The 23,601-nt window shown below is 44.8% G+C and overlaps 1 protein-coding gene across 21 annotated transcripts in view; it reads left to right on the top strand.

Moving 5' to 3' along the window:
* The window catches only part of camk2g2 (calcium/calmodulin-dependent protein kinase (CaM kinase) II gamma 2), a 106,994-nt gene that overhangs the window by 40,186 nt on the left and 43,207 nt on the right, over positions 1-23,601 (top strand). For all 21 annotated transcript variants that reach the window (XM_029752816.1, XM_029752815.1, XM_029752819.1 and 18 more), the window contains exons 3-5: positions 7,860-7,919; positions 19,033-19,087; positions 19,855-19,920. In XM_029752816.1, coding sequence (XP_029608676.1) covers positions 7,860-7,919; positions 19,033-19,087; positions 19,855-19,920 — 181 coding nt within the window. The remainder of the gene's footprint in view (positions 1-7,859; positions 7,920-19,032; positions 19,088-19,854; positions 19,921-23,601) is intronic.

Consider the following 23,601-nt stretch of genomic DNA (forward strand, 5'->3'; position numbering starts at 1 on the left):
CACCTGACCTCAATTTTGAGTCTCATAGCAAAGGGTCTGAATAATATATGTATATATAAAAAAAAATGTCTCTCGCCAATTTCGATCTGGTCTAATCGCTGCAACTCCCCAACGGGCTCAGGAGGCGAACGTTGAGTCATGTGTCCTCCGAAACATGACCAGCCAAACCGTGCTTCTTAACCCGGAAGCCAGCTGCACCAAATGTGTCGGAGGAAACACTGTTCAACTGACGACGAAGTCAGCCTGCAGACGCCGGCCCGCTACAAGGAGTCACTAGAGCACGATGAGCCATGTAAAGCCCCCCCTCCCCTAACCCGGACGACGCTGGGCCAATTGTGCGGTGCCCTATGGGACTCCCGATCATGGCCGGTTGTGATACAGCCTGGGATCGAACTCAGGTCTGTAGTGACACCTCTAGCACTGCAATGCCACTCGGGATGTCCCTGTTTTTTTTATTTTTATACATTTGCAAAAAATTCTAAAAAACTGTTTTTGCTTTGTCGTTATGGGGTATTGAGTGTAGATTGATGAAGAAAAATGTGTATTTAATACGTTTTAAAATAAGGCTGTAACGTAGCAAAATATGGAAAAATTCAAGGAGTCTGAATACTTTCCGAATGCACCGTATATTCTTGCATTCTTGGGTTTCTTTAACTCACATTGTAGTTGTTATGATTTTTTAAAATGTATTTTATTCTATTTTCTATTATTATCTATGTTATCACTGCATTGACGGGAAAGTGTTCTCAAGGTAAGAATTTTACTGTACTGTTTTACACCTGTTGTGTCCTGTGCACGTGGCAGATAAACTTTGAAACTTGAAACACACTCACACACATCCATGTTCCAGATGAACTGTCCTACTGGACATTTCCTGGCTCAGCAGTGAGAGCAGGGTGGGGCTGTACTGGAGGGGCTGTGTGGATATAGAGTGTCTGCTGTTAATGTAATAAAGACATCTGTGTACCATTGTAAATTATTCCAGTGGTATGTCATAGCTTTACACACTGAATGTCACTCACAAAATCCCCTGTTGAATATGTGCAGTGTGTGTGCTGGCTGTGGGATCGTTTTACATTCTGGGAAAGGAATTTAAAGCTCCCACCACAGGACAATGCCACCCCTATTTCAACTTAAATTCTTGTCCTGTAGCGTAAATTCTCATTTAGGTTCCATGACGCAGGCCGCTAATACATATTCACGAATTGGGGCTGTGAACGTTGTGGTGATTTCCACATGGAGGTGAGAAATAACAACAAGTAGGGCACTGACAGATGTCAGTGTATCTAGCTAGCAATGCTAACCTAGCTACACCGTATTGAAAACATTAGCCAGCTGGCTAGGCTATCCCTGGTGCTGGAAATGGATTTGTCTTAAGCATTTAGGGAAAACTTCGCCACAGATGGATAGGGGAAACCACTGAGATCATCGTAAATGAAACACCAATAGAAATGTAAGAACAGCACAAAATAGATAAACAAGTTCATGGAATTTTCTTTCACCGGTGCTTTTTCATTATAGGATAGACACTTTGGATTTCTAGCGGCACCATTCAAAGCAGTGGAGCGTGGTCAAAACCATTTTTCTTGGGGTGACAAGGGGAGCGAAGAGGAAGCTTTGCAGGTGCTTCTGGTGAATAAATAATGCCATGTTAGTGGCTGGTAACATTGATATAAAAACCTGCCCTGAAAAGAAATGTAGACTGAAAAGTATTAGCATGTCATATCATAGGGGAAACACACGACATTGGCACGGAATATATCTGATGTTACCACTTCGGATTTCCCACTTCATCCCCAAATATATACAGTGCATTTGGAAAGTATTCATACCCCTTCCCTTTTTCCACATTTTGTTACATTACAGCCTTATTCTGAAATGGATTTAAAAAAATAATCATTTATCCATCTACACACAATTTCCCAAAATGACAAAGCGAAAACAGTTTTTTGTCATTTTTACAAATGTATTAAAAATAAAAAACAAAAATACCTTATTTAATAATGGTTTTGGTAATTTCCAAATGCATAAGTATTCAGACCCTTTGCTATGAGACTGGAAATTAAGCTCAGGTGCATTCTGTTTCCATTGATCATCCTTGAGATGTTTCCACAACTTGATTGGAGTCCACCTGTAAATGAAATTGATTGGACATGATTTGGAAAGACACATACCTGTCTATATAAGGTCCCACAGTTGACAGTGCATGTCAGAGTAAAAACCAAGTCATGAGGTCGAAGGAATTGTCCGTAGAGCTCCGAGACAGGATTGTGTCGAGGCAGAGATCTGGGGAAGGGCGCAAAAACATTTCTGCACCATTGAAGTTCCCTAAAGAACATGGTGGCCACCATCATTCTTAAATGGAAGAAGTTTGGAACCACCAAGACTCTTCCTAGAGCTGGCCGCCTAGCCAAACTGAGCAATCTGGGGAGAAGGGCCTTGGTCAGGGAGGTGACTCTGTGGAGATGGGAGAACCTTCCAGAAGGACAACCATTTCTGCAGCACTTCACCAATCAGGCCTTTATGGTAAAGAGGCCAGACAGAAGCCACTCCTCAGAAAAAGGCACATGACCGCCCGCTTGAAGTTTGCCAAAAGGCACCTAAAGATTTTCTGGTCTGATGAAACCAAGATTGAACTCTTTGGGCTGAATGCTAAGCTTCACGTCTGGAGGAAACCTGGCACCATCCCTATGGTGAAGCATGGTGGTGGCAGCATCATGCTGTGGGGATGTTTTTCAGCGGCAAGGACTGGGAGACTAGTCAGGATGGAGGGAAAGATGAATGGAGCAAAGTACAGAGAGATCCTTGATGAAAATCTGCTCCAGAGCTCTCAGGACTTCAGACTGGGGCAAAGATTCTCCTTCCAACAGAACAACGACCCTAAGCACACAGCAAAGACAATGCAGGAGTGGCTTCGGGACAAGTCTCTGAATGTCCTTGAATGTCCTTGAGTGGCCCAGCCAGAGCTCGGACTTGAACCCGATCGGACATCGCTGAAAAGACCTGAAAATAGCTGTGCAGCGACACTCCCCATCCAACATGACAGAGCTTGAGAGGATCTGCAGAGAAGAATGGGAGAAACTTCCCAACTCCCCTGTGGAAAAAGTCAAGTGGATCTGAATACTTTCCGAATCCACTGTATAATACTTTGACTAAAACTATGCCTTATTGACTTAAATTGTTGTGCTACATCATGGGTAAAGTATGGGCATTGTCTTTCAGCTAATTCTGCTCTTGTGGGGCGTTTAACCAGCGCAGCAGTTCCATTTCGAGCCTTTAAAGCCATTATTGTAAACTCAATCAAAACATCCCTGTACGAACGACTAAAAGCATAGTTCTCTTGCTCTCCCCATCTCTTTCTATCTATTGCTCTCACTCCTCTCTCTCTGTTTCTTTCTTTCTTTCTTTTCCTCAGCCACACACACACACACACACACACACACACACACACACACACACACACACACACACACACACACACACACACACACACACACACACACACACACACACACACACACACACACACACACACACACACACACACACACACACACAGGAGACATAATCCTTCTTGTGAACTTAACGTAGTCTATGTGCCCTGTGCTTCACTCCTATAGCTTTAGTTTCTTTGTCTTTGATCTCATCTGTTGCTTTTTAAAATAATTTTTACACACAGTGAGGAACATTGGACGACTCGACATGAGTGAATGAATGAGAGAGTTCAGTAGCAGCCTTGTCTTTTCTTTGATCTATGATCACATTGTATGCTAAGCAACATCTGAAGCAAACTGTAATGGTGAATGCATTGTTAACAGGTTATTTTACAGTGTATGACTCCGTGTCTACAATCAAATTCAATCAAATGTATTTTTATAAAGCGCTTTTTACATCAGCAGTTGCCACAAAGTGCTATACAGATACCCAGCCTAAAACCCCAAACAGCAAGCAATGCAGACACTTTTATTCTACTATTATGGCATGGTCATTACATTGTGACAGTAGGTGGTTGGCACAGCTGGATAGGCTGCTGTTTTGATGCTGCTCCTCTCCTGAATGGTAGAGAGATGGAAGGCGAGAGAGAGAGAGAGGAGAGAGCGCAGAAAGATAGAGAGGGATCTGAGATGAATATTTAATGCAGGCGCTGCGTTATGTCATTTCTGTGAATTAGGCCTCAGTGACTGTCAGAAGGGATTGGAGAGGTCAGATGGGGAGAGGGGAAGAGGAGTGGCAGCTGGTTGGATGCACACACACACACACACACACACACACACACACACACACACACACACACACACACACACACACATACAAATGCGCATACCGTATCAAATGTACATGCACATAACCACACGTGCACACACCTAGAGGGATAGTGATTGGCTGTGGTTCAGTGGTCCATGGTTGATGGGTTATCTGAGCGGCTCAGGCTGGGTGTGTGTGGGTGTCACGGGTCGAACTGTTGGCAGTCCCGTAATCCTTTTAAAGGTCAGTCTATCTTTCCCCCCACAGTCACTCACTCACCTACTCACTCACTCACTCACTCACTCACTCACTCACTCACTCAGTCACCCACCTACTCACTCACTCACTCACTCACTCACTCACTCACTCACTCACTCACTCACTCACCTACTCACTCACTCACTCACTCACTCACTCACTCACTCACTCACTCCCACACTCACTCACTCACTCACCTACTCACTCACTCACTCACTCACTCACTCACTCACTCACCTACTCACTCACTCACTCACTCACTCACTCACTATCTCTAATCCAGCTGGTGGAGTGAGTCATCCAGGACCACCATGATGGAACTCATTTGTTAACACAGTGTTCTCCCTCTGTTAGTGCTGGGATGGAACAAAAGCATGAACACCCAGTAACTATCCATCTGCGTGTCTTCATCTACCCTATCGCCTATTTCCCACCTGCTCTCAGCCAGCATTTTCACTCTGTCTACAGTACTCCTTCACACTCAGTTTCTCATTTTCACTTTCTCTCGCTCTCTGCTCTCTCTTGTCTCTCCTCTCTCACCCTTTGGTTCTGACTCAGTGACAGACCCTTCATTCCGCAGTCTACCATTATCTTTTCACAGCAGCCAACTTGTGTGTGTCCAGAGTGTGTGTGTGTGTCACAGGAACGTGTTTGTCAGACAGAGAGAGGGCGTGCGTGTGCACAGCATCCTCAGATAATATCAGAGCTTGAATGGCCTCAGATCCCAACCTTCAATTTAAAAGAAAATCCCCCCTTTTAAACCTGAGCACTGTGGCCTTGTGTTGTAGAATAGATTACCTGGAGGTGTGTGTGTGTGTGTGTGTGTGTGTGTGTGTGTGTGTGTGTGTGCATATGTTCTTGGCTGTGTGTATGTTTGTGTGTGTGAGAAATGACAAGCCTTTCTGAGGCCAGGTGCTCAAGTGTCGAGAGCTGACTTTTTACTTCTGAAATTCTCCGAAAAGGAAAGGTGTGTTTTTGTGAGTGACCGTGGGTGTACCGAAGGGAGGTTTCCAGCATACTCTCTACTCGGCCCCTGCGATCTCTACTGTAAAATCCCAGTGTCTCTGCCCATCGAATGGCTGCCATGGCTAGCTATGCTCTGTGTATGTAGCCATGTCATATTCCATTAAGCCGGACAGATGATTCCAGCACCTAGCCAGCCAGTTGGGATGACTCGGAGGCGCCGTTTCCCAAATCTTAAATCCTGGACGGGGGACAGGAGCGTGAGACGGTGGCTTAGAGAGGCCAGAGGTCTACTCCGTTCTGCCCTGGCGTAGTAACACATACACACATAATACACACACACACACATAACACACACGTCTGTCCCCGGGAGCCTAACAGCTGGGACCAAGGTCTGGCTGAACTTGGCCCACGATCTCTCTCCTCATCCCACAGTACCATCTCTTTATCTGTCATTCTAGCCATCCATCTGTCTGTCCATCCAATCTATCCATGTAAGGCTGCAATTGGAGCACTAGGTTTTAATACTGCCCACCCACGCACCGATGGATGTCAAATCAAATTTGAAAAAAGAAATTGTCACATGCGCCGAATACAACAGGTGTAGACCTTACAGTGAAATGCTTACTTACAAGCCCTTAACCAACAACGCAGTAAAAATAATAAGAATAAGAATAAGAAATAAAAGTAACAAATGATTAAAGAGCAGCAGTAAAATAACAATAGCGAGGCTATATACAGGGGGTACCGGTACACAGTCAATGTGCGAGGGCACCGGTTAGTCGATGTGAACACACACACACACACACACACACACACACACACACACACACACACACACACACACGCAGCGCCGCCTTTACTATTAGAGTCCTTAACTGGACAGTGATTGTATTAGTCTGAGCCCAGGAGACTAATTTAACTAAGTGCAATAGGCTTGTGCTGCTGCAAGCATCTTTGTGCATCGCGGTGTGTTCTAGTACACAGCTCTTGCCTGGATATGCTGTACATTATTATGAGTTTCCATTTCTCATATCCTTTAATCAAAGGATATTTGATGAAGCAGGTCCACTGAGTTCAATGTAGTTTAATATACACCAGAATAGAACATCAGTTTATTATAAACCTCCTTTAGGATGGAGCCTGATTTGGAGTGGAGAAATGTTGTTTGTAACTGTTGGGTCTTGTTGCCAAGGTTACCACAGATTAGGCTTGGGTGATATACCGTATATACATACCGTAAACTGGGGTATTTTCAAATACCGTAATTGTTATTTTATTTAAAAAATCATAATTGGTGGGGGTGTATATTGTTATATTGTGTGTGTGTGTGTGTGTATGTGTGGGGGTTTATATTTACTGTATGTCTGAAGTACATTGTTGGGATGATCACTTCTCCACCATCCTCTCCATCTCTGTCCCCTGTCTCCTCCGACCTTAGCCCTGGTTCCTTGCACTGTAGGAGCTGAGTGGAGGGAGGCGTTAGTTGTGCATGGCTGCTCTGCCTGCTCATAAATATCAGGACCCCACACCAACCTGGTTAAATATACACTGAGTGTACAAAACATTAGGAACTTTTCCCATGTCATTGGCCAGGTGAATCCAGGTGAAAGCTGTGATCCCTTATTGATGTCACTTGTTAAATCCACTTCAACCAGTGTAGATGAAGGGGAGGAGACAGGTTAAAGAAGGATTTTTAAGCCTTCAGACAATTGAGACATGGATTGTGTATGTTTACCATTCATATGGTCAATGGGCAAGACAACATATTTAAGTGCCTTCGAACAGGGTAGGGTAGTAGGTGCCAGGCGCACCGGTTTGAGTGTGTCAAGAACTGCAATGCTGCTGCGCTTTTCACGCTCAACCGTTTCCTGTGTGCATCAAGAATGGTTCATCACCCAAAGAACGTCCATCCAACTAGACCCAAATGTGGGAAGCATTCAAGTCAACATGGGCCAGCATCCCTGTGGAACACTTTCAACACCTTGTAGTTCATGCCCAGACAAATTGAGACTGTTCAAAAGTTGTTGCAAATCAACTCAATATTAGGAAGATGTTCCTAGTGTTTGGTATACCCAGTGTATAAGGAAGAGAGATGGGTGAGATGGGGGTATAGTAGACCCCTCCAATTGGTGGTGGGACAGCAGAACGGATGAGACTCCACTGCCTGAATGACTGTATATTTTGATTTTGATTTTTTTATAGTACTACTACTGTATGTAAAGAGCCCCTTGAACATAACATACATGATACATAAGGATGTTCCCACCAGTTGCATTGCCAAATGGTGGTTTGTGGAAGAGTTGTAAAAAATGGACAGATCCTGCAGGGTATCGACTGAACAACAGAAAAGGTGTGCGATTGTGTTTATCTTCCTTCTCCTCTCCCCTCAGATCATCAAAAACTGGAACGAGAGGCCCGCATCTGTCGCCTGCTCAAACATCCCAACATAGGTGAGTGGCTCCTACTGTACTTACCATAGTAGGCTAAATGAAAGTGTGTCTGTATGGCAACCTACCTGCTGAGCAAGAGCAGTTTGGTGGCAACCAACAATGACAGGACGAAACCGAGGTGACATTGTCGTCAGTCTAGCAACAGCTGAGGTCTCTCGCTGAACATTTGACCGCTGCCAAAAAGTTGTTGGGTGTCCAGAAGAGATTTGAGTGGTCAAATTCTGCCCATATTTCAGCCATGTTGGTTTGAAGAGCATTGAGGGTGTCTCTAGTGTCAGTGTGTTGTATGGTGTCACCTCAGCACTTCATGGAAGAGAGTTAGGGTGTAGGCAAATGGAGGGAGGCAGCCAAATGAAATGATGCCCACTAGTGTGGACCATTTGCATGGTCCGACTGGTGAGTGAGAGCCACAGAATTTAGGAGCCAACCCACCATCGCATGCAAACTCAGGGAAATGACAGTTGTCACCTCGCCTCACACTGCAAGCCAGCCTCTCTTTCCACTACAGTGAATGTGCGACATACATGCAGGTTAGTGTAGGCTCCTCAGAGGAAGAAGGGGAAGACCATCCTCAGTGAATTTCTTAAAATAATAATAGTGAAACATTTCAAAAGTTATCATTTTTAAATAAAACTATACTAAATATATACACTTGTCACCAAATTATTGATTAAAACACACTGTTTTGCAATGAAGGTCTACAGTATCCTCAACCGCACTCTGTAGGGTAGCACCATGGTGTAGCCGGAGGACAGTTAGCTTCCATCTTCCTCTGGGTACATTGACTTCAATACAAAACCTAGGAGGCTCATGGTTCTCATCCCCTTCCATAGACTTACACAGTAATTCCGACAACTTCCGGAGGACGTCCTCCAACCTATCAGAGCTCTTGCAGCATGAAATGACATGTTGTCCCCCCAATCAAAGGATCAGAGAATGAATCTAGCACTGAAAGCATAATATGCCCTCTAGACCTGGGACACGCGTGCTTCCGCATGTTGATTTTGCACATCCACACCAGACGTGATCCAGACACGCAGGTTGAAATATCGAAATGAACTCTGAACCAATTATATTCATTTGGGGACAGGTCGAAACACATGAAACATTCATGGACATTTAGCTAGCTAGCTTGTTGTTGCTAGCTAATTTGTCCTGGAATATATACATTGGGTTGATATTAAACCTGAAATGCACAAGGTCCTTTTCTTCATGGATCTTTGTAGAATTTTTACCCATTTTGAGTCACCCAAAGTCGTGTATTCTCTACTCTGACATTTAATCCACATATAATAGGGGAAACAAATTTTTAGTAATCTCTCCTTTGCAACCAACTTTAAGGTGCATTACCAACACCAACTGGACTGTAGTGTGGACCTCAGTTAATCTTTCAATCACCCACATGGGTATACAGTTGAAGTCGGAAGTTTACATACACCTTAGCCAAATACATTTAAACTCAGTTTTTCACAATTCCTGACATTTAATCCTAGTAAAAATATCCTGTCTTAGGTCAGTTAGGATCACCACTTTATTTTAAGAATGTGAAATGCCAGAATGGTAGTAGAGAGAAGGATTTATTTCAGCTTTTATTTATTTAATCACATTCCCAGTGGGCCAGAAGTTTACATACACTAAATTAGTATTTGGTAGCATTGCCTTTAAATTGTTTAACTTGGGTCAAACGTTCAAGCTACCCACAATAAGTTGGGTGAATTTTGGCCCATTCCTCCTAACATAGCTGGTGTAACTAAGTCAGGTTTGTAAGACTCCTTGCTCGCACACACTTTTTCAGTTCTGCCCACAAATGTTCTATAGGATTGAGGTCAGGGCTTTGTGATGGCCACTCCAATACCTTGACTTTGTTGTCCTTAAGCCATTTTGCCACAACTTTGGAAGTATGCTTGGGGTCATTGTCCATATGGAAGAACCATTTGCGTCCAAGCTTTAACTTCCTGACTGATGTCTTGAGATGTTGCTTCAATATATCCACATACAGTTCCTTCCTCATGATGCCATATATTTTGTGAAGTGCACCAGTCCCTCCTGCAGCAAAGCACCCCCACAACATGATGCTGCCACCCCGTGCTTCACGGTTGGGATGGTATTCTTTGGCTTGCAAGCCTCCCCCTTTTTCCTCCAAACATAACGATGGTCATTATGGCCAAACAGGTATATTTTTGTTTCATCAGACCAGAGGACATTTCTCCAAAAAGTACGATCTTTGTCCCCATGTGCAGTTGCAAACCGTATTCTGTTTTTTTTATGGTGGTTTTGGAGCAGTGGTTTCATCCTTGCTGAGCGGCCTTTCAGGTTATGTCGATATAGGACTCGTTTTACTGTGGATATAGAGACTTTTGTACCTGTTTCCTCCAACATCTTCAAATCAAATCAAAGTGTATTTGTCACGTGCGCCGAATTCAACAGGTGTAGACCTTGCAGTGAAATGCTTACTTACAGGCTCTAACCAGTAGTGCAAAAAAGGTATTAGGTGAACAGTAGGTAAGTAAAGAACTAAAACAACAGTAAAAAGACAGGCTATACAGACAGCGGTTAGCCAGGCTGATTGAGGTAGTATGTACATGTAGATATGGTTAAAGTGACTATGCATATATGATGAACAGAGAGTAGCAGTAGCGTAAAAGAGGGGTTGGCGAGTGGCGGGCCACAATGCAGATAGCCCAGTTAGCCAATGTGCGGGAGCACTGGTTGGTTGGCCCAATTGCGATAGTATGTACATGAATGCATAGTTAAAGTGACTATGCATATATGATAAACAGAGAGTAGCAGCAGCGTAAAAAAGAGGGTTGGGGAGGGGGGTTGGGGGGGCACACAATGCAAATAGTCCGGGTAGGCATTTGATTACCTGTTCAGGAGTCTTATGGCTTGGGGGTAAAAACTGTTGAGAAGCCTTTTTGTCCTAGACTTGGCACTCCGGTACTACTTGCCATGCTGTAGTAGAGACAACAGTCTATGACTGGGGTGGCTGGGGTCTTTTAGGGCCTTCCTCTGACACTGCCTGGTGTGGAGGTCCTGGATGGCAGGCAGCTTAGCCCCAGTGATGTACTGGGCCGTACGCACTACCCTCTGTAGTGCCTTGCGGTCAGAGGCCTAGCAGTTGCCGTACCAGGCAGTGATGCAACCAGTCAGGATGCTCTCGATGTTGCAGCTGTAGAACCTTTTGAGGATCTGAGGACCCATGCCAAATCATTTTAGTTTCCTGAGGGGGAATAGGCTTTGTTGTGCCCTCTTCATGACTGTTTTGGTGTGTTTAGACCATTCTAGTTTGTTGTTGATGTGGACACCAAGGAACTTGAAGATCTCAACTTGCTCCACTGCAGCCCCGTCGATGAGAATGGGGGCGTGCTCTGTCCTCCTTTTCCTGTAGTCCACAATCATCTCCTTTCTCTTGGTTACGTTGAGGGATAGGTTGTTATTCTGGCACCACCCGGCCAGGTCTCTGACCTCCTCCCTATAGGCTGTCTCGTTGTTGTTGGTGATCAGGCCTACAACTGTTGTGTCATGGGTGAACAGGGAGTACAGGAGGGGACTGAGCACGCACCTCTGTGGAGCTCCAGTGTTGAGGATCAGCGTGGCAGATGTGTTGCTACCTACCCTCACCACCTGGGGGCGGCCCGTCAGGAAGTCCACGATCCAGTTGCAGAGGGAGGTGTTTAGTCCCAGGATCCTTAGCTCAGTGATGAGCTCCGTGGGCACTATGGTGTTGAAAGCTGAGTTGTAGTCAATGAATAGCATTCTCACATAAGTGTTCCTTTTGTCCAGGTGGGAAAGGGCAGTGTGGAGTGCAATAGAGATTGCATCATCTGTGGATCTGTTTGGACGGTATGCAAATTGGAGTGGGTCTAGGGTTTCTGGGATAATGGTGTTGATGTGAGCCATTTCCAGCGTTTCAAAGCACTTCATGGCTACGGACATGAGTGCTACGGGTCTGTAGTCATTTAGGCAGGTTGCCTTTCTGTTCTTGGGCACAGGGACTATGGTGGTCTGCTTGATACATGTTGGTATTACAGACTCAATCAGGGACATGTTGAAAATGTCAGTGAAGACACCTGCCAGTTGGTCAGCACATGCACGGAGCACACGTCCTGGTAATCCGTCTGGCCCAGCAGCCTTGTGTATGTTGACCTTTTTAAAGGTCTTACTCACGTCGGCTACGGAGAGCGTGATCACACAGTTGTCCGGAAAAGCTGATGCTCTCATGCATGCCTCAGTGTTGCTTGCCTCGAAGCGAGCATAGAAGTGATTTAGCTCGTCTGGTAGGCTCGTGTCACTAGGCAGCTCGCGGCTGTGCTTCCCTTTGTAGTCTGTAATAGCTTGCAAGCCCTGCCACATAAGACGAGCATCAGAGACGGTGTAGTAGGATTCAATCTTAGCCCTGTATTGACGCTTTGCCTGTTTGATGGTTCGTCGCAGGACATAGCAGGATTTCTTGTAAGCTTCCGGGTTAGAGTCCTGCACCTTGAAAGCGGCAGCTCTATCCTTTAGCTCAGTGTGAAAGTTGCCTGTAATCCATGGCTTCTGGTTGGGGTATGTACGTACAGTCACTGTGGGGACGATGTCCTCGATGCACTTATTGATAAAGCCAGTGACTGATGTGGTGTACTCCTCAATGCCATCGGAAGAATCCCGGAACATGTTCCAGTCTGTGATAGAAAAACAGTCCTGTAGTTTAGCATCTGCTTCATCTGACCACTTTTTTATAGACTGAGTCACTGGTGCTTCCTGCTTTAATTTTTGCTTGTAAGCAGGAATCAGGAGGATAGTGTTGTGGTCGGATTTACCAAATGGAGGGCGAGGGAGAGCTTTGTACGCGTCTCTGTGTGTGGAGTACAGGTGATCTAGAGTTTCTTTCCCTCTGGTTGCACATTTAACATGTTGATAGAAATTTGGTAGAACTGATTTAAGTTTCCCTGCATTAAAGTCTCCGACCACTAAGAGCGCCGCCTCTGGGTGAGTGGTTTCCTGCTTATTTCCTTATACAGCTGACTGAGTACGGTCTTAGTGCCAGCATCTGTCTGTGGTGGAAAATAAACAGCCATGAAAAGTATAGCTGAAAACTCTAGGCAAGTAGTGTGGCATGCAATTTATCACAATATACTCTATTTCAGGCGAGCAAATCTAGAGATTTCCTTAGATTTTGTGCACCAGCTGTTGTTTACAAATATGCACAGACACCTACCCCCTCGTCTTACCGGAGTGTGCTGTTCTATCTTGCCGGTGCAGCGTATATCCCGCTAGCTGAATATCCATGTCGTCATTCAGCCACGATTCCGTGAAACATAGGATATTACAGTTTTTATGTCCCGTTGGTAGGATTTTCGTGATCGTACCTTGTCTAATTTATTGTCCAATGATTGCACGCTGGTGAGTAGTATTGACGGTAATGGCAGCTTCCCCACTCGCCTTCTCCGGGTCCTGACCAGGCATCCGGCTCTTTGTCCTCTGTACCTGCGTCGCTTCCTCTTGCAAATAACGGGGATGTCGGCCCTGTGAGGTGTTTGGAGAATGTCTTGTGTGTCGTTCTGGTTGTAGAAAAAGTCTTTGTCTAATCCGAGGTGAGTGATCGCTGTCCTGATATCCAGAAGCTCTTTTCTGCCGTAAGATATGGTGGCAGAAACATTATGTACAAAATAAGTTACAAATAACGCAATAAAACACATAATAGTACAATTGGTTGGGTGCCCGTAAAACCGCTGCCATTTCTTCCGCCGCCATTTTACTACTTCAAGGTCCTTCGCTGTTCTGGGATTTATTTGCACTTTTTGCACCAAAGTACGTTCATCGCTAGGAGACAGAACGCATCGCCTTCCTGAGCGGTATGACGGCTGTGTGGTCCCATGGTGTTTATACTTGCGTACTATTGTTTGTACAGATGAACGTGGTACCTTCAGGCGTTTGGAAATTGCTCCCAAGGATGAACCAGACTTGTGGAGGTCTACAATTTTTTTTCTGAGGGCTTGGCTGATTTCTTTAGATTTTCCCATGATTTTCCCATGATTTTCCCAAACAAAGAGGCACTGAGTTTGAAGGTAGGCCTTGAAATACATCCACAGGTACACCTCCAATTGACTCAAATTATGTCAATTAGCCTATCAGAAGCTTCTAAAGTCATGACATCATTTTCTGGATTTTTCTAAGCTGTTTAACCTGTCTGGGGTATGTGGGACGATTTCGTCCCACCTACGTAACAGCTACTGATATTCCAGTGGCGCGATTTTTGAATCGTTAGAAATACTATTACTTCAATTTCTCAAACATATGACTATTTTACAGCTATTTAAAGACAAGAATCTCGTTAATCTAACTCCACTGTCCGATTTCAAAAAGGCTTTACAACGAAAGCAAAACATTAGATTATGTCAGCAGAGTGCCCAGCCAGAAAAAATCAGACAGCCATTTTTCAAGCTAGCATATCATGTCACATAAACCCAAACCACAGCTAAATGCAGCACTAACCTTTGATGATCTTCATCAGATGACACACCTAGGACATTGTGTTATACAATACATGCATGTCTGTTCAATCAAGTTCATATTTATATCAAAAAACAGCTTTTTGCATTAGCATGTGACGTTCAGAAAACGCATAACCCCCGGCAAACTTCCGTTGAATTTACTAACAGTTTGCTAAATTACTCACGATAAACGTTCACAAAAAGCATAACAATTATTTTAAGAATTATAGATACATTACTCCTCTATGCACTCGATATGTCCGATTTTAAAATAGCTTTTCGGATGAAGCACATTTTGCAATAATCTAAGTACATAGCCCGGCATTACAGGGCTAGCTATTTAGATACCCACCCAGGTCAGCATCCACCAAAATCACATTTCCTATAAGAAAAATGTTCTTACCTTGCTTGTTCTTCATCAGAATACACTGCCAGGACTTCTACTTCAATAACAAATGTTGGTTTGGTCCCAAATAATCCATCGTTATATCCAAACAGCGACGTTTTGTTCGTGAGTTCTAGAATGCTTCTTCCCGGTTTCGCGCATGGCGCATTGGCGTGTCAAAAATGTCTAAATATTCCATTACCGTACTTCGAAGCATGTCAACCGCTGTTTAAAACCAATTTTTATGCCATTTATGTCGTAGAGAAGTGATAATATTCCGACCGGGAGTATGCATTGAGCCTAAACAGCCGAATAAAATTTCTCCTCAGAAGCGACTCATACACTCAAAGGTCCTCGGAGCATCCACTTACAAAAGGCGATAATATGTTTCAACCTGAGGCTCCCTCGTAAACCTTCAGTTATTTCGCGGGCTCTGAGAGCCTATTGGAGCCCTGGGAATTGTCACGTTACAGCTAAGATCCTTACTTTTCAATAAAAAGATGCAAGACACACGACTCCTTGTCAGACAGGGTACTTCCTGCTTGAAACCTTGTCAGGTTTTTGCCTGCCATAGGAGTTCTGTTATACTCACAGACACCATTCAAACAGTTTTAGAAAATTCAGAGTGTTTTCTATCCAAACCTGAACAATAATATGCATATTCTAGCTTCTGAGTTGGTGTAGGAGGCAGTTAAAAATGGGAACATATTTTTCCAAAATTCTCAATACTGCCCCCTAGCCCAGACAGGTTAAAGGCACAGTCAACTTAGTGTATGTACATTTCTGACCCACTGGAATTGTGATACAGTGAATTATAAGTGAAATAATCTGTCTGTAAACAATTGTTGGAAAAATTACTTGTGTCATGCACAAAGTAGATGTCCTAACCGACTTGCCAAAACTATAGTTTAACAAGAAATTTGTGGAGTGGTTGAAAAATGAGTTTTAATGACTCCAACCGAAGTGTATGTAAAATTCCGACTTCAACTGTATGCTCCTAAAAACCAGTGAGGAGATGGGAGAGGTGGGACTTGCAGCGCATCAAGCATCAAAAATAGAACCAAGTTATATGTTAGCGCCTGGCTACGCAGAGAGCTGTTTAGATGAAATGTTTGACTAACATGTATGTGTACATTTATTTTGCAATGCGAGTGGTGTGGTCAGCATGTAAGCTACAGCTAGCTAGCACTGCAGTGCATAAAATGTGGTGAGTAGTTGACAAAGAGAAAGACACTAGTTGAACAGTTTTGAACAAATTAATTTCTTCACAAATTAAGGAGAAGCGAGAGAGAGAGAGATATTTCATCATTTTTTTCACTTTCACTTACTCACTTTCACTTACTTAGCTATCAAAAGCAGCTAGCTAGTTTAGCCTATTCAAACACCCAGCTCAAACAGAGGGATGCTATGTTAGCTAGCTAGCTATGATTATCCAACACAACACTGGAACTCTTCCAAGTCAAGGTACGCTTTTGGTTTTACAAATTTATTGCCACATGCTAAGCTGTAATGGCTAAACTGTAACTGCTGTACTGCATGATTGTAGCGTGTTAGTTCTATTAGCTATGTTAACTATGACGTTACTTTAGCTAATATAATGACAACGATGTAGGCTGTGTGTAGCGGTTATGATATGGTTTGGCTTGTTTTTTTTTTTGCCTGGTCACATACAGCTGATGTGTTGTGCATTGAAGTCCACAAGCGAAGGGAGAATGTGAAAGGAGGAGAGCGTGTAGATGTGAGAAGGAATACAACTTGGCTGCTATGAAAGTGAACTGTGTTTACATGTGATCAGGGGTGTGTTCATTCCGCCGATTCTGTTGAAAAGGTTTCTTAAACGGAAGCAAACAGAACGAAACGGAGATAAACAAACCTGAATTTATCCAATAGAAACTCTTGTTTGCAACTGTTGGACTAATGATTACACCCTAGATCAGCTAGATGCAGGCAAGAGTGTGCAAGGTGGTATTGAATGGGTCACCATCTGTCCGTGTCACTGAAAATTTGAGTATCATGTAGTAGCCTTAACCTAGTCATCCAATATACTATAATAGAAATAATGCCATGCTCATGAAAAAAAAGAATTGTCCTCCGTCATCTTAAACGGCACCAACCGCCACTGATGCAGGTGTGGGTTTGTGCGAGCGTGTGCAATGTGTGCGTGTGTATGTGAGGTATGTGTAACAGGAATGTAAATTCGTGAGATTTGTGTTGGTGGTGAGCTGTGTGGCTGAAGACGGGGGCACTGTATGTGTGTGTGTGTGTGTGTGTGTGTGTGTGTGTGTGTGTGTGTGTGTGTGTGTGTGTGTGTGTGTGTGTGTGTGTGTGTGTGTGTGTGTGTGAGCAGGTGGGTGAGACCAGGTGGGTGAGACCAGGTGGGTGAGACCAGGTGGGTGAGACCAGGTGGGTGTGAGCAGGTGGGTGAGACCAGGTGGGTGACACCAGGTGGGTGAGACCAGGTGGGTGAGACCAGGTGGGTGAGACCAGGTGGGTGTGAGCAGGCAGCAGCAAGCAGGCCTTTGAGACAACATGTAATTACACTTTCAAAGCCATAGAGAGAAAGGGGGATAGGTAGGGAGGGAGGACCGGATAAAGCGAGGGAGGAGGGGACGAGAGAAGAGTTCATAGCACAGCATGAATGCCTCTTCTCCTACTGCCTGACTATATTAATGAGTTTCACCCAGTCACATCTTCAAACTACACACGCAAGCACCTACTTTCTTTTTCTCTCTTCCTTCTGCATTTTTAGTTTTGCTTTCACTTGCTTCTCGTTACTATCTTCCCTCTTTCTGCATTCCCCTCTCTTCACAATTGCTTTTTCCTTCTCTCATCCTCCTCTTTCTGCTCTCTCGCTCTCTCTCTCTCTCTCTCTCTCTTTCTGTTCTCCAGCGGCATCTCATTTTGCTGGTCCACCCGCCCTCCCGATCTGTCTCTCACCTATCCCCTTCTTTCTCTTTCTATCACTTTCTCTGTTTCTCTGCTCTGACTCTCTCTCTCTCTCTCTCTCTCTCTCTCTCTCTGTCCCAGATTGTTCTCTGTCCCCTAAAGCACACTCCTCCTCTCCATCTCTCTCCGTTCACCTCACCTCACCTCTCTGTCGAAGGGACAGCTTGTCATGTTTTCCGCTTGGACTGCAGATAAACTCCTAACAAAGGGAGCAATTGAGAGAGAAAGGTAGAGAGAGGGGGAGGGAGGAATGGAGTGCACTGCCGCTGGCAGGGCAAGCTAATTCATTCCAAAACACACACACGCACACTGACTCTCTGCCCCCTCACTGTGGCATCTTAGCTCCCTTTTGCTCTCTTTCTGCACTCATAAACACACACGTGACAGACATTGCAGGCCTATACACACACACGACTCACACACACCACCTACCCTTGATACGTACTGTTGGCCTTCACATCCTATCAAACATAACTAAACACACACTCTTCAGTACAGGAACACACTTATGCAGGCACATGTTGACTCCCAAACACACATCCTGTAAGGTTGCTCACCATCGTGTGCCAGGAGCGATTTTAGACGATGTGTTGAGGGACATATCACTAAGCCCCAATGCTTTGAATGGCATTAGCATTGGAAGTCTGTGTGTTCCAGTGGAAATCCTGGTATTCCATGGTGAGCACAGAAGCTCAGTGGGAACGTCTGCATCATCCCCCTTTGTTCCCACAGAGGCATGCCAGGCATGGGTGCGTGTGTGTCATTGGAATAGTGGGGGGAGGGGGGGGTCATTAGGATTGGGAATGTTTGGATCTCATTGCGTCTGTATATTACTGAGGTGTTACTAACACATACAGTATATTCTAACTTGATCTCTTACGCCACACATGCCACATGCTAACACATCGTGTGTATTATACTGGCCACTGAAGACCGTGAACAGACATGCTACAGGACTTAAGTGGCAGCGCAGTGCTACTCCCACTGACTCCTGCTCCTGTCACCTGGATGAAACGGCGTAACCTCCTACCCAAAAGGAGCTTCACTTCCACAGCCAGAGGCAATAGGGGATTGAGGGAGTATGCGTTTTGCCCACGCAAATATCTTGCTTTCCAGGAACTGTAGGTCACAACGTGGCACTAACACGCTCTCACTGTCCTAAGTGCGTCCCTGGGGCTCAGGGCGAAAGCGGGGTGGGTAATTGACGAGGCGAGAGACAAGGACATAAGAGATGACTGTTATTTAACTCTCGTCTCTGTTTCTCCCCCTGTCTGTCTGTGTGTCTGTCTGTCTGTCTGTCCCACAGTACGACTACACGAAAGTATCTCAGAGGAAGGCTTCCATTACCTCGTCTTTGACCTGTGAGTATACTGATACCTGTCAGCCTCTGGCACGTATACTCTCACAACTCTCATACCTAACGGTGCTTTCTGCTTATAACACCACAGAATACAACGTGGCTTTGATTCCTACAGAGGCCACATGTAATGACAAAGTATTAATACTAAGTCTGCTAAATGACCATATTATTATCATGAGTACATCTAATACCCAAAACCATCCGAAATGTTTATTTCTTTAGTTACAGTAATACCTGCTTTGTTGTTGTACTCCAGAGGCTGTGATGGTGTGTATGGGTTTCAGCAGTGGTGTACACCAGTGTTTCCCAACTCCAGTCCCTGAGTACCCCCCCCCCCCCCCTAACGGCACACATTTTTGTAGTTGCCTAAGACAAACTCGAGGCCTGGAGTTTGGAAACACTGGTGTACACTAAGAGTTTTATGTAGAACACACAGTCTAGTGGGTCTGTTCTGACAGGGGGAGAGGATAAGGTGACACGCACTGTGTCCCCACAGGGCATTCAGAGGACACATTTTGGGGTTACGCCCTAGCCCCAATTGTTGGCAACATCCTTACTCAACCAAAACACCTACTTTATTGTCTTAGACTATGTTGTCTTTTGCATAAATCATGCGTGTGTGTGTGCGTGTGTGTGTGTCCAGTGGAACATGCTCTCTCTGGGCTGTGTTTCCTGTTGTCTCTGGTAGTCTGGGTGTTTGCCATCATACCATCATGGTTCCAGACTGGTGTCCATGTGTTGACTAAGCTGTTGTTTCTCTCCTCCCAGTGTCACCGGTGGAGAGCTGTTTGAAGACATTGTTGCCAGAGAGTATTACAGTGAGGCCGATGCCAGGTGGGAACACACACACACTCCTGTGCACATATGCACACACACACACACACACACACACACACACACACACACACACACACACACACACACACACACACACACACACACATTATACAAACACACTCTCTTATATGCACACAAACAGTACCAGTCAAAAGTTTGGGCACACCTACTCATTCAAGGGTTTTTCTTTATTTTTACTATTTTCTACATTGTACATCAAAACTATGAAATGACACATATGGAATCATGTAGTAACCAAATATATTTTATATTTGAGATTCTTCAAAGTAGCCACCCTTGATGACAGCTTTGCACACTCTTGGCATTCTCTCAACCAGCTGCATGAGGAATGCCTTTCCAACAGTCTTGAAGGAGTTCCCACATATGCGGAGCACTTTTTGGCTGCTTTTCAATTCACCCTGCAGTCCAACTCATCCCAAACCATCTCAATTGGGTTGAGGTCGGGTGATTGTGGAGGCCAGATCATCTGATGCAGCACTCCATCACTCTCCTTCTTGGTCAAATAACCCTTACACATCCTGGAGGTGGGTTTTGGGTCATTGTCCTGTTGAAAAACAAGTGCAAACCAGATGGGATGGCGTATCGCTGCAGAATGCTGTGGTAGCCATGCTGGTTAAGTGTGCCTTGAATTCTAAATAAATCACTGACAGTGTCACCCGCAAAGCACCCCCACAGCATCACACCTCCTCCTCCATGCTTCACGGTGGGAACCACACATGCGGAAATCATCCGTTCACCTACTCTGCGTCTCACAAAGACACGGCGGTTGGAACGTAAAATCTCAAATTTGGACTCATCAGACCAAAGGACAGATTTCTACCGGTCTAATGTCCATTGCTCGTGTTTCTTGGCCCAAGCAAGTATCTTCTTCTTATTGGTGTCCTTTAGTAGTGGTTTCTTTGCAGAAATTCCACCATGAAGGCCTGATTCACGCAGTCTCCTCTGAACAGTTGATGTTGAGATGTGTCTGTTACTTTATTTGGGCTGCAATCTGAGTTGCAGTTAACTCTAATTAACTTATCTTCTGCAGCAGAGGTAACTCTGGGTCTTCCTTTCCTGTGGTGATCCTTGCGAGAGACAGTTTCATCATAACACTTGATGATTTTTGTGACTGCGCTTGAAGAAACTTTCAAAATAATGATGCACTGTAATTTTCTCTTTGCTTATTTGAGCTGTTCTTGCCATATTATGGACTTGGTCTTTTACCAAATAGGGCTATTTTCTGCATACCACCCCTACCTTGTCACAATACAACTGATTGGCTCAAACGCATTAAGAAGGAAATCAACTTTTAACAAGGAACACCTGTTAATTGAAATACATTCCAGGTGACTACCTCATGAAGCTGGTTGAGAGAATGCCAAGAGTATGCAAAGCTGTCATCAAGGTAAAGGGTGGTTACTTTGAAGAATCTCAAAAATATACACTTTTTTGGTTACTACATGATTCCATATATGTTATTTCAAAGTTTTGATGTCTTCACTATTATTCTACAATGTAAAAAATAGTAAAAATAAAGTAAAACCCTTGAATGAGTAGGTGTGTCCAAACGTATGACTGGTACTGTGTATAGTACAGTACACACTATCATTCTACATCCATGTTGAGAACACACAACACTGCAACTGTTGCCCCCAGCCTACATTTGTTTGGGCCTCACTTGGCTTTCGTTGAAACCCTGCTGTGTCTATATCATAACATGTAGCTTTGGAAACCTTTGTGCATATGAACATAATACATGCAAATACATCCTCTTCTTCACCACATGTATAACTATACAGTACCACACTCATGCTTTCCTCCCTAGGGTGAGCATTGTCCCGGCAGGGTGTTTGTGTGCCGTGTGGGAGAGAGTGAAACTTGGTGTGGGCCAGGGGCGAGTGTGGCTCTCAGAGGGGGAAGGAAGCTGCGGTCAGCATGTGGACATTATGGAGGCTCATTGCTCTGTTCTGGCTGCAAAGCGTTCCTGGGGTCGGGTTCAACCACGTTGCCTGAGCTGCTCATTTAATCAAGCAGAAGAGGAAGAGAGTGAATATGATAGATAGGGTGAAAAATGCCTCTGGAAGTGTGACTCCTCACTAGTACACGGAGAGGAGAGGGAGATGCAGAAACAGAGGGACAGGGGAAGAGACTGGATAACCAAGAGAGGGTGAGAAAAAGAGGAGAGGGGACAAGGAGGGGGGAGATAAAGAATGTGGGTAGAGTTGAGAACAAATGTGTATGAAAGATAAGACGGGCAACAGAGAGTGAAGGGGAAATGGGGTCTGAAAATGTGTGTGTGTGTGTGTGTGTGTGTGTGTGTGTGTGTGTGTGTAGGCCCATGTTTCCCTGAGACTGAAGGAGGGAGGAAGGGAGAGAGGGCAAGAGACAGGGAGACTTTATTGGGGAAAGGCAGTGCTGGTGCCTGTGTAGTGGAATGGAATGCAGGGCACAGATTTGGCCAAATTTGGACACAAGACATGCTTTTCTCCTGATTACTCTGAAAGAAAAACACAGAGAATATAGCAGGAGTCCAGCACGGCCTCCTAGGACCCCGACTCTCATAGCATCCACTCTCTTCTCTCTCTCTCTCTCTCTCTCTCTCTCTCCCTCTCTCTCTCCCTCTCTCTCTCTCTCTCCCTCTCTCTGTCTCTCTCTCTCTCTCTCTCTCTCTCTCCGTCTTTTATTATACATTCCCTCTTCTATTTTCTTCTTCCTCCACTTTCAACCCAGTCTGACTGGATGGAAAGGGGCTATTGTTTTTAAGGCTCGGTTGATGTAAAACAGCACATTAGTGGCTGCTCAGCTCTGTTTTTAAGTAATACAATGTGTTAGAGAGTAAATAGAAAGTTGAACCAAAAACCAGGAAGTGGACACTGCACTATCAAACCCACTTCTTCTCACACATACTGAAGTTGATAATGACCTTATTCACTATGGCAGTTATGGTGAGTCTACAGATGAAACCTCTGATAATGTAGCCCTAATAGGTGGTTGTTTTTACCCACAGACCGTGGAAAACTGCAGATAAGTCCCCTTGGCAGTCGCCGGCAATGTTTAGAGTAGGGCCAAAAAGCAACAACTTCAGTATTACTCAACGTTTGCCTTCAAACTCCATTGGAGGGGTAGGCCCATCTAGATGGAATATAACTGCGCTGTGTGTGATTCGTCCAGCCAGATTGTGGGCAGGATATGACAGATGTGAGGTCGACAGTAGGAAATTTGCCTTGGCGCTGAGGGGACATGCTAATATATCTGCTGTCTCGCAGGCTTTTGGGTTCAAAGAAAACAGAGCTGTTGGGGGAAAAAGGATGAGGCTAGCGAGGTTCCTCTGCACAGTTGCTCTTCCTCTCTCTTTCTCAGCATCTCTCTGTCTTTCTCAGTCTCCCTATTTGCTCTCTTTCGGTCTCTCTCTGTCTGTCTGTCTGCCTCTTTCTCTCTGTTTTTCTCCTGGCTCTCTGTCTGTCTCGCGCTCTCCGTCTCTCTCTTTGTCTGTCTCGATCAGTCTATCTCTCTCCGTCTCTCTCTTTGTCTGTCTCGATCAGTCTATCTCTCGCTGTCTCTCTCTCTGTCTGTCTGTCTGCCTCTTTCTCTCTGTTTTTCTCCTGGCTCTCTGTCTGTCTCGCGCTCTCCGTCTCTCTCTTTGTCTGTCTCGATCAGTCTATCTCTCTCCGTCTC

This window comes from Salmo trutta, chromosome 5, assembly GCF_901001165.1.
Source record: "Salmo trutta chromosome 5, fSalTru1.1, whole genome shotgun sequence".
Lineage (NCBI taxonomy): Eukaryota > Metazoa > Chordata > Actinopteri > Salmoniformes > Salmonidae > Salmo > Salmo trutta.